The 12,449-nt window shown below is 37.4% G+C and overlaps 1 protein-coding gene across 5 annotated transcripts in view; it reads right to left on the reverse strand.

Annotated features, from left to right (window-relative positions):
* The window catches only part of mprip (myosin phosphatase Rho interacting protein), a 71,636-nt gene extending 59,794 nt beyond the window's left edge, over positions 1-11,842 (reverse strand). For all 5 annotated transcript variants that reach the window (XM_056770599.1, XM_056770601.1, XM_056770598.1 and 2 more), the window contains exons 1-3: positions 10,966-11,842; positions 1,266-1,343; positions 935-1,000 (exon numbers count right to left, since the gene is read on the reverse strand). In XM_056770599.1, the coding sequence (XP_056626577.1) occupies positions 935-1,000; positions 1,266-1,343; positions 10,966-11,088 (267 nt within the window). In that variant the 5' untranslated portion in view covers positions 11,089-11,842. The remainder of the gene's footprint in view (positions 1-934; positions 1,001-1,265; positions 1,344-10,965) is intronic.
* Positions 11,843-12,449: the final 607 nt, after the last annotated feature.

Here is a 12,449-nt window from a genome sequence, read left to right on the forward strand (position 1 = left end):
AACGGCTTCAAATATTAGGTTTGTCGGACATTATGCAGTTCGGCGCATACCGCATGAGTTATTTCTCGTGTTACTTAATTTAATGGGTCTGTGAAACACGTGCATGAAGTCGAACACATAATAAATAACAAACTTAACATAACTCGATATTATGACGAGAGTGTGTGCTTTTCTTACCATTTACCTCAAAACAGTTACATCATAATAATGTAGGCCTAAGTGTGCTTCGGTCCAGATCGTAAGGTAGTAGATCTTGGACAATTGATACATTATCATGAAAAAAACTATTGTGATAGTTTGCTGTATGTATATATTTGCACAGCCCTATAAGTGATACAGCCAATGCAGAGTAAGTAATAGGAGTCAAGGGTCGGTAGGGACAAAGCAATAGGGGCTCAGAATTTCTTAATCTTCCTAGTGAAGAGCCTGTGTGTGGGCCTCACTGTTTACATACAAACGCTGTAATCTCCAGCCAGATCAGGCAGCTAATTTGGTCACCCATGTCACATTCCAATGAAACAAACAGTCCGAGTCAGGCTCTCATTAATTACAGGACCGTGTTCTGCTAAATCACATCTGCATATTTCACAGATTATTTCACAGTTTTATATCATTTTCTGATATGGTTATATTGTCTTTTGATAAGAAAAGATCCCATTGAGGTTGGTGTTTTTTGGAACGGGCCAGCATATTGATATCTATTGACAAGAAAGTATAGGCTAGAAAGAGATGAATGGGATCGGCATAGATCTAGAGTTGGGAATTGACCTTGGGAGGAACAGTTGTGGAGCACTAGCAATGAATCAAAGCTGCCTAGGAGACTATCAGCTCCTACGGTCGAGCCAACTTTGTGACCAAAGATAGCAGTGAGCCTTCCATACATAGGTTTGATGTAAAACTGTGTGATCAAAACTGTAATGTAATGACATCTTACTGATTCATCCAATGCAAAGCGCAAGCAGCCATGTTCATATAGGACAAAGAATCGCCGTTGCCATTTCTGTGTGAAAATAAGAAATCATTCATATCAATATGAGTTAATACAGAGCGAATTAGAACGTGTTCAAACCTTACACTTACAAGTTATTACCATCGATGCTAAATTATCATATTAAACAGGCTGAGTTGGCATGAACTCTTTAACTCGACTCAAAATACGATCTGATGTGTCGGACAGATTCTACATCTGTCTCTCACGCCATGCAAGCCAAAGTACTAAGCCAAAAAGAAGGCAACCCCGGAATCACTTTTTAACATTCTCTTACCCTTGATCTCTGCATTGGATTGTCAAAGTCGGTCCCCTCTGGAGCCAAACAGAGCCATCCCCCATAGATTGGTTTGGCCTGCAACGAAACCAAAATATTACATCAACTCCTACATAAACAATAGAATATGTTTAAGGAAACCCTTTTGGGTTTGATTGTGTTTATTCTTTCCATCTTTCAAAACAAATCCTAGAAGAACATGCAAAACACAAAGATGACTTGATGGAAAATATGATACTACTGATGACTACTATAAAATAGGCAGCTGCTTCGTGAAAAGACATGGCTGAACAGGACTAGGCATGTAAATATAGCTTCTCTATAGGGTTTTGCCTCCAAGCGTGAGAATGTAATATAAAGATGCGTCTCACCTGCAATCAAAATGTGACCAATTTTTTTTTAAAGGTTTTTTGGTTCACCCAAAAATGAAATTTCTCGGACACAACTACTGTCCGGAAGTTTGTGTTCAGCAAAAGAAAGGGAGTCATACGTGGCATGAGGGTGGGAAAATTGAGAGAATTTCATTTTTGGATGAACTAATACTTTTAAGCTGACATGTCTGACAAATGAATGATCTTGTCACATTATCAAATAGAAAAACACAAGTTTTTTTTGTCAACTAAGATCAGGGCACAACCTTTACTTTGCATGACACTGATTCGGTACTCGAATATCCATAATATTCTAAAACAAGAGACTGGGGTCCATATTTAGCTTTTTCCGCTTCCAAGCAGGGGGGATGGGGGGTTAAACAAAACACAGCTGGGAGTATAGCATGTAACACTGGTGGGCCATAGAGCCAAGAAAGTGGCGGCACACCCCTGCGTTTTCCTCCACACATTGGAAGCGCTTCCTCTCTCTAGATGCGTGTCTAACCCTTCGGCTCTACTGTCCGCAGGAGGTTTAACTTCTAATTTCCTCCCAGGCTGAAGCCTGGGGGTGGGCAGGTCCCAGCGATTCACTGTATCCCTACATCCCCCTAAACCCTGGATGCACTCGCCCTGAACTTCTACCCCGACCTCAACAACAATCCCCCTCCCTTCCCCAACAACCGCCCACAAACCCTACCCAGGCTGAACCACAGCTTCTGAAGTGGGAGCGACCTTTGGGAAACTTTATTCCACTTTCCCAACATGCACTTCCTTTCACAAGCCCCCATCCCGAACGTGCCCTGTCAAAGCAAGACCTCCCACTGCATGAGAATCATACTGGGATGCCTAAAGCAGCTTGACGCATACTTTTTTTAGTATGGGGACTGAACCTCAAATTAAATGACATTTTTGCTATATGTAAAAAATTCCTGTTGTTTTACGTATGGGGTTTTTCACAAATGTATAATCATTCTAACTTCTATATTGTGTACAGGTTCAGAGGAAGTTATATATTTTGCTTTCTTTTTATCTTGTTGTTTCATTAATAGGGATATGTAAATTTTGGCTGATAACGATAACCGATCATTATTTAGCATCTGAAGCCGATAACTGATATATTGGCTGATACATTGTCTCTAAATATTAATATGAAATTCCTGACTGAAGGAAATGGCAAAAAATGGACAACTGCTTTTATTTGAAAACATTGACGGCAGAAAACAAGGTAACCAAGCCTACTTTACACTAGTCAACGATTCTTGAACCTTCTCACTTTTCTGGTATATTTTTTATTTAATAAACAAATTATAGATGTTCTTCCAGAGCAACCCAAAAAGATTCTCTATAGCCACATGTCTAACAGGTCTCAAAACAGAAAGCATTCAGACAACAGTTTGATTCAAACAAAATGCTTTTGTTACTATAATTTACACATTTACAAATACTTTATCTACATACTGCACCTGTATTAAAAAGGTTTTGCTAATAGCAGTAAGTGAATGATCAAGAGAGAAAGATACTGCACTGTATTTGAACTGTGAGCAGCGTGCAATTTAAGAAGTTTAACCAGAGTAAATTATTTATGATTAATAGGCTATAATATATCGGCCTTAATTTTACATTGCATTTATTTATTTCATAAAAAATGACCATACCGATACAGACGATAATTTATCGTGCATCCCTAATTATTGAGCTACATCCCATTTTAATTGTCGTTTTTAAATTGCACAATTTAAGCTCCTCTGGAAGGCCTAAAGATAAATCAAGAACCTTCCTGAGGGAATCCATCTGTGAAAATTGCAGTAGTTTGAAAGCTTTTTCACCCAAGATGTAAATGAATGTCTGTATGTTGCCAACATCACCTCAAAGAGAGAGTTTGGATTGAGCTGTTGTGGATTTGCTTCTAATCTTTGAACATTTTAGCCTTTTTATAAACCTTATAATTGCCCAGTAAAGCTGTTCTCATGTCCATATTTAATAGGGATGGAACAGTTCATGAAAAAAATCGTTACCGTTTAATTCACTTTCGTGTGACATGCTTTTTTCCATTTGGCACGTTAGCAGCATAGTTGCCATGTCCGCTTATAATACTTGATTTGGACTTTTTCTATCAAGTCTCATAAAAAAATAAATCATGAGTCGCGGGTTGTGGGGCTCAGAGTCCTGCACAGATCCAGTGAAATGTGTTTAGATTTTTGCAAAATTTGATAAAAATAGCCTATATTGTTCATGTAATATTAGCAATAGAGGCCTCGAGTAATGCCCGCCCACTCCCCCTCTGATTTGTTGGGACTAAGTCACGAGTCCAGCCAATCAACGCGGGTGGCTGCGGAACAGAAAGTTTTTTTCACTCTCACACCGAAAGCACTTACTAACTTGAGCTGCTTCGGGCTCATGCTCTCTGAGGTAAGGCAGCATCAGGCGATGAAATAGATCACAATCCACTACACTGAAGATGCAAAACACTTCAATATAATTAGTGCCTGAATTTCGGAGCAGCTTTGCAGGTTTCCTGCAGGTTCCGCAGGATTTACGCATTATTATCATGTAGATATAATTCACATCCATAGTATAACAATGATTTTGCTCTGCAAGCGAGCAGCACACTGCACACGAGTTTCTTGTAATTGATCGAGCTGTCGTTTTGCACGTCATTTTAAGTTACGCCATTTCAAAAATACAAGCCATTTTAAAGCATAATGAACTTGAATTGTCTGTCTTCAGTCAAGAGCGTACTCATGCAGGCTCGCACACAGACTCCGCATCTCAAGCTGCTTGCGACAAATGTTAGATCAAGTTATTTTGCGCAACATATTTATACATATAAATGTTCAGAGACACACATGGGTTTGATTAAATGCCCGTCTTGTTGACAATACACTCAAGGAATAGGCTAATGTACTAACTAAGTGTGCCTAAAATATGCTTTAAATGTTATAGCTTCATGAAAACATTTGCAGTCTTTTCAAAGACATACACAATAAAGCTATGAAGGCAAATCAATTATTTACACTTATTATATAAATTCAAATTGTGCTAGTTAATCCAATGATGAGCAAAATGATTAATTGAATAGGTCTAGTATTGTATACAATGTTTAAGTCATCAGAACATATTTTATTCCATAAATAAATATAATTTATTCCATTCAAATCATTTTTGGTGCAATAAATAAAGCAATGGTCTAATAAACCAATGTTGATGAAATTTAGCAAACCATAATCTAATCTAAAAAAGAGAAATATGAAAGATGTAATTACACATACTAAACATGGGATTAATCATAAAGCATAAAGTCTGTGGGTTATTTTAACTCTCTTCCGACAATTATTTGTTGCTTGTTGTTGTTCACTGTGTTGCTTGTGGTTTACAAAATGTTCACAGAATTCTGCTGGGTGCTCCCTTCTTTTGTTATTATTAATATAAGTGTTATGATTAAGATTTCTCAGTCAGAATTAAAAATGTTTCAAATGTTTCAGAGCCTCTGTTCTTAATTTTTATATAAATTTACGGTTCAAAATGTCGGTTATCGGTCTAATTCACATGGAAATAATTGGTATCGGTATCGGCCCGAAAAACGCATGTCGGTCGACCTCTAATATACAATAGTTTCTCTTACCTTCTTTCTGTAAAATTATACAAAAGCCACTTTAAGCTGCAGTCCGCAAGTTCTTTTGAGTAAAAATTTGCTGAAACCAATTATTGATTATTGAGCAAGTATGCGAAAGAAAGGTTCTTAAAACGGTGTCATTACCCTTGCTGGATTTACCGTGGAAAGCTTGTAATAATGGTTTGTAATTTGCCCTGTCGGGTCGACTATCCCGGAAATCCTTATATGGTGCCTTTCATCTATGCGTAATTTTTTCACATTCGTACACAGAACGACGGGGATCAGGCTGCTAGCCAGCAGATCTGGACTCCATGATCTGAAAGGATTGGAAACGGATGCAGACATCGCTTTATTTCTTCTGAACAGGTAAGACATTTCAATATAGAACACAAAACCGTTGCTCAACTGTTTGTTAATACAGACGGGTACGGTTTCCTCGGTTGTTCTTTCTCTCTTGGTTATATTCATTATGGTAAAATCTAATTTAAGACCTATCCGGACGGGATAAGTATTATCTGGGGACCTCGTGTGATTTAGAAAATTACATTGCCTCCGCACATCTGAATTTCATGTGGCACGAATTAGCACGGACAAGTGAAGCCTGTGATTTTACTCAAATTGACAGACTTCTATCCCGGATATTATGGCAAGGCTTTGCATATACACTAGTCAACGTTTGAAGTGGATCAAAACCTTTCATCAAAGTTTTTCTAAATTCATAACGCGTTTCTTTAGCAATTAGTGCATATAATGAATATTGTCATTAAAGAAAAGTCATCCTTAATGGCTATTGAGGGTCTCCAGACATGATTGTTTGTCACTAGGTACTAATTGACCTGTCACAGGAGTACATAATTGGGAACTGGTTACCATTTAAGGCTCTAAAAGCTGCACTTGAGGTCAGAAAGCATTGAAAATGCCACGTTTAATAAGGTTGCAGGATCCAACCTCAACAGGGCCATTCGGATGATGCAAGGAGGCATGACTCAGCGTGAAATTGCAGATGCAGAGGGGACGTCTCAAAGTGTCATTTCCAGAGCCTGGAACAGGTTCAGAAGGTCTGGTAGTGTGAGTCGAAGGCATGGTGGAGGCAGGCAACGGGTCACAACAACAAATCAAGACCGGTACTTGACCCTGCATGCCCGCAGAAATTGTTTCATGCCTGCAGTCAGAACGCGAAATGACCTTCAGGATGCGACAGGGGTGCGAGTATCCACTCAGACTGTGAGGAGACGACTTCGTGAAGTTGGCTTGAGAGCCAGAAGACCAGCTTTGAGGGTGCCACTTTCCAGAGCACACAAAATGGCACGTCTGCAGTTGGCAAGAGAACACCGCAGGTGGACACTGAATGAGTGGTGTACAGTACTCTTCACAGATGAGTCCCGGTTCTGTGTGGACTTCCTAGACAGGTGTAGGAGGGTTTGCCGTCGCCCTGGGGAGAGAAATTTGCCACAAAATGTTGTACAGCATGACAGTTTTGGCGGTCATGGTTTGGGGAGGCATCTACATGGGTGGAAGGAGAGAGCTTGTCATTATCGAAAATGGGAGTCTGACAGGCCAAAGGTATGGAGATGAAATTCTGAGACCAGTTGTGCGACCATATGCTGGTGCAATGTGGCCCGATATTTAAAAATATTTTCTTCTGTTTCTTGCTCTTTATCATTAACTCTTTCACCGACATGAGTGATGATTTATCTCGTCATTAAAAAAAACGGTTCCCCGCCAAACGAGTTATAACGGCAATCAGTGGTTATACTGTTGTACAGCAGGTGGCGCTGTTACACACCTTTCGGGAAAATACAGAATCCTAGAACCTAAGTTTATTCCGTATCGGTTTTTAATGATTGTTCTGAGTGTAATCTGTGCAGAATATTTGACAAAAAAATACTAATTGACTCAAAATTATCTTTTAATCAAAGTGATTCTTCATTTTTGAAGAAACCTACCCACATCTAAGGAGTGATAAAAAAGATCAAATCAAGATTGAAGAATACGGTTTCCTTTGTTTAAAAGCAGAGACTGTTCTTTCATTGGACATATTGTTTGTCCATATATTCTTTACATAAAATGTAGTGTGAGCCATCAAAGTTTGGTAAAAATGTAAAAAACGCTGGCGTAGGCTGGCAACTTTTTTTTAAAAAGCCTGACGGGGATAGAGTTAAACTGAACTGTTTTCATATAAATGCTGCTTAATGCTTCTGTCAAGAGATTAGTTTACATTTAAAAAAAATGGCCTTTAATGTACCTGATTTATTTATTTTTATTTGTATTTAAAAGTTTCTAGAGAGAGAGTATTTGTGTGATTCGAGTTGGACAGAATCAGCAAACTTAAAGAGAGTAACCAGTTGGTTCAAGTTCATTAAAGCAAATTTCAAAAGCTGAATTGATTTTATTCATTACGTAAATTATCTATAACTCAATATTTTAACTAGTTGCAAAAGCTGAATAATCATTAAAAACGTACTGATTAGTCATTGAAATTTAGTCGATTAATCAATCCAATAATCATAAGATTAGTCGACTATTAAAATAATCGTTTGTTGCAACCCTAGCGTGTACCAGAAGGGGTTTACCCAAAGAAAATTATACGTTATTTTTCGGTTTTAATATATCGACATAAATTTCTAATCGGACCGATAACGATAACACAAAACAAATCTTTTGTCGGCCGATTCCGATATGGCATATTGTGCATCCCTAAATAAGATAAAGAGAATATATTTTACATTTCAGAAAATAAAGCAATGTTAATTTCATAAACAGGAACAGACAAAAAATTTTTCAGACAAAAATAAAGTCAAAGTACTATTTTATTCATAGCCTTGTAATCTTAGACTTCTGTGAGATGTGTACAAAAGAGAAAAGGGTCAATTAAATGGCATTTGTTTAGTTATATTTTTTATTTCTACTTCTTTTCAGTCACATAGTTCTTCAATTTCAGAGTTGTTTAGGTGAGAGATGACCCTATAATTTAATGAAACTTTGAGAACTGCGTCTAGGTTCAATAATTTGTCTTATGAAAATAAACATTGTTATTATGAAAAATGTGCATTGAAGAGAAGTACATACAGTTTAATATATAGTGTAAAATATGGGTTGTGGTAAGAAAATCGGAATCGGCAAAAATCGGAATCGGCAGGTTTCACTTATAATAAAACCAGAAACTGGAATCTATCAAGAATTTTTTGTGAAATGAAGATTTTGTGAACACTTGCACCCCTAATATTTCCGATTATTATCCCCTAATACTGGCCGATTATCGGCGTCGATATCAAAGATTTAGCCGATAATCGATATCGATCATTTTCAAAGCCGATTTGCCGAAAAAGTCAATTAATTTTGAAATGCGCTATTTGGCTCTGACGCAGTCAAGGATTTAGTGAGAGCAGTCGGAAGACGTCACTCTAGTTTGTTGCCTAGAGTAATGCCCGCCAACTGCCCCTCTGATTTGTTGGGACTAAGTCACGAGTCCGGCCAATCAACGCAGGAGGCTGCGGAACAGAAAGTTTTTTTCACTCTCAGACCGAAAGCACTGCTTCGGGTTCATGCTCTCTGAGGTAAGGCAGCATCAGACGTTGAAATAAATCTCAATCCACTACACTGAAGATGCAAAACACTTCAATTTAATTAGTGCCTGAATTTCGGAGCAGCTTTGCGGGTTTCCTGCAGGTTCCGCAGGATTTAGGCATTATTATCATGTAGATATAATTCGCATCCATAGTATAACAATGATTTTGCTCTGCAAGCGAGCAGCACACGTTTCTTGAAATTGATCGAGCTGGCGTTTTGCACGTCATTTTAAGTTACGCCATTTAAAAAATACAAGCCATTTTAAAGCATAAAGAACTTGAATCGTCGGTCTTCAGTCACAGCGCTCTCATGCACGTGTGCGCGCGCGCGCACACACACACACACACACACTGACTCCACAATCTCAAGCTGCTCGCGACAAATGTTACATCGAGTTATTTTTCGCAACTTATTTATACACATAATTGTTCAGAGACACACATGGGTGTGATTAAATGCCCGTCTTGCCGACAATACACTCAAGAAATAGGCTAATGTACTAACTAAGTGTACCTAAAATATGCTTTTAATGTTATATAGCTTCATGAAAACATTTGCGGTCTTTTCAACACCAAACACAATAAAGCTATGAAGGCAATTAAATTATTTACACTTATTATATAAATTAAAATTGTGCTAGTTAATCCAATGATGAGCAAAATGATTAATTGAATAGTTCTAGTATTGTATGCAATTTTTATGTCATCAGAACATATTTTTTTCCATAAATAAACATAATTTAATCAATTCAATTAATTTTTTCATTTGTTCCTTGTTGTTTTTTACTGTGTTGCTTATGGTTTACAAAATGTTCACAGAATTCTGCTGGGTGCTTGCTTATTTCTTTTGTTATTATTAATATAAGTGTTATGATTAAGATTTCTCAGTCAGAATTAAAAATCTTTCAAATGTTTTAGAGCCTGTGTTCTTAATTTCTATATACATTTACGTTTTCACACCATATATGTATCGGTTCAAAATATCGGTCATCGGTCTAATTCATATGGAAATAATCGGTATCGGCCTGAAAAACCCATATCGGTCGACCTCTATTACACACCTTACATAATATGGACAAATCCAACTTTTTAAAGGAGGACTGTCATACATTACCAGCAAAAGCACAAGGGCTTGATGTAATAATGAGCACTGGACCATCTTCACCAGATTAGTGAGTGATGTAACTCATAAAAATTTAATGACTCTTGCAGATAAAGGGTTAACTCTTTGTAATCTCACTCAAACCACAACACACACATGTAGGAGGACGCCGACATAGCTTGATGGGTAAAAAGGGCTGTTAACCATTGGGTTGGGGGTATGGTATCAATTAAAAAAGGCCCTTATGGGCCTTCTTTCATTTATTCATTTTAAACATATGGAATTATGAATTATTGATACAACCAACCAAAATTGTTTCTCATTGTAGAAGTTTATTAAAGGAAAAATTATAATTGGATTTCAACATGACATGACATGACACAACTGCATGGTTTATAGCTTGGCAAATTCATAGAATGTAAACTCTTGTACACAAGTATTAGAACAAAGTATTTACCATGTTTTAAAGGGGTCATTTGAGGCGGCTAAAACGAATATTATTGTTTCCTTTAGATCTAATACAATGTGTATACACGATTTATGGTTAAAAATAAAAACGCCGTATTTTCCACATACCGTTTAGATTTGGGCCGGTCTTAGTAAAATCGTTTTACGAGCTGACGTAGATTCACCGGGGTGTGGTTACACGAGGCGTTTCAGGCAGGTCGGAGTAAGCATTCGCTTCTAGACAAAATACATATTTTGTTCCGACACTTACATTGTTGCAATTTTACGTGTCTAAAACATGCATGGGCAACTTATAGCACACCAAAGACAGAGAAAAACACGTATTTCCGGCGAATCACCCCTTTAACAATACAATATATGTGTGTTCAGAATACGTTGTCCGTTTTGTAAAGGTATGTAAAGAAATCACTGAAAACTAATCAATAAAGTGTTGTTTGTTAATAAAAATCATTTATCAGCGTGACTTTCTACATTCTTGAATACTACAGAAGATACTGGCCGAAACATCAGCAGTATAGTTTTATGAATGACCCGTGAATATCAGCTGACACAGAGAGTAATGAAATACACCTCGTACCTGATTGAGATCCTGATCCGTCAACAGATGCAGCTCCCGAGGCTTGAAGCAGTTCTGACATTTGCTTTTATTGAAAATGTTTGCTTGAAATTTCCTACAAGGGTTTTCTTTTGCACTAGACATCTTACTCCTCTGTGTCTGCTTGTCTCAAATCCCACTAATAAAAAGGCGAAAATACCACTACTGATCCTCTTTTATCTTATTCTTGACACTGTCGTCACAACAAAAAACATGGCATATAAGAGCAGATCCAAATCTTCCTTTCCAGACCTTGCGACCTCAATGAAGTCCAACAGCAGAATGGGTAAGTGCAGAATTTGAGTTGTTTATATCAACATATTTCTAGTCAACAGGCCTGCTCTGTGTTTTGCCTGATGAGGTTGAGTTCATGGCCTGCCCTCGCAAAGCGACTTCTCTCTAATCCCATTTCTGCGAGAATCAATGCTGGAATTGTGCAAGCGGTAAATAAAGCAATTATTTCACGTGCTCCTCCGATCAAATGAAGCCGAACCTACGGTGAGGTGATGCCAAAAACGTATTGATGTGGAAAAAGAAGAAGAGAAAGCGAGTTTTTTTTGTTTTTTCGATCCCAATTGCAAATCATCTCAGGCTCAAAGTTTTCATCCACTTCAATGTGCTAGCGTCAGTTAGCTCGTTAATAAAGCCTTTCCTCCTGTTCGTTTAACGGAGCTTTAAAAATTCCAAGCGTTCGGTAAAGCTGACATTTTATCCTCCTCCGGTAGCGTACATTTCGTAACTCGAACGTTATGGCTCCATGTGCCTTTGTAAACGCGTAGTTTGAAAGGTTTTCCAGGGCTAAAGCGTGTCTGTTTTCTCTCCCCTCAATCGGATAAGATCTCTTTCTCAATGGAGGCAAGGGAGATCGCGAGCTCGCAGATTTGCTGCTGGAATTTCATTTTAACTCGCGAGAGTTTAGCAGTTCTCGTGAAGAAAAGTCTTGTAGGAGAGATTTCCACCGTGTGGCCAGTGTCGGATTTTTTTTATATAAAATACATAAACTCAGTGATTTATTATGCTTTACGTTATACAATAAAATAGGTAATTTGTCCTAGGTGAAAAAAAAACTTTCGTATGTAGAACTATACCAGAATTTTTGTTTGATGTAAAATGTTATTATTATTATTATTTGTTTCTTTTAATAACATTTCAAATTGTGAATGACAATTTTAAATAGGCATGAATTTTTCTGAATATGTTATACTACAAGCCTGTAACACTTTTTTTAAAAGAAAATAATTAACAATATTAAAAACAAATATTAAATTCAATGTGGTATTATTGTTGTTGTAAATGCTCATCGCAATATGGTTTATTTGTAGCAAAATCTCGATATTGTTCTTTATCTTTCTCATATCGCAGAATTTAAACATATATTCTTACATCTGCATTATTACTGGCTCGCACCCAGTATTAGTTTACCACAAATTAATACAAATATAGAAAGAAACCCACCCCCTATCTAC

The sequence above is a fragment of the Triplophysa dalaica genome, chromosome 17 (genome assembly GCF_015846415.1).
Source record: "Triplophysa dalaica isolate WHDGS20190420 chromosome 17, ASM1584641v1, whole genome shotgun sequence".
Taxonomy (NCBI): Eukaryota; Metazoa; Chordata; class Actinopteri; order Cypriniformes; family Nemacheilidae; genus Triplophysa; species Triplophysa dalaica.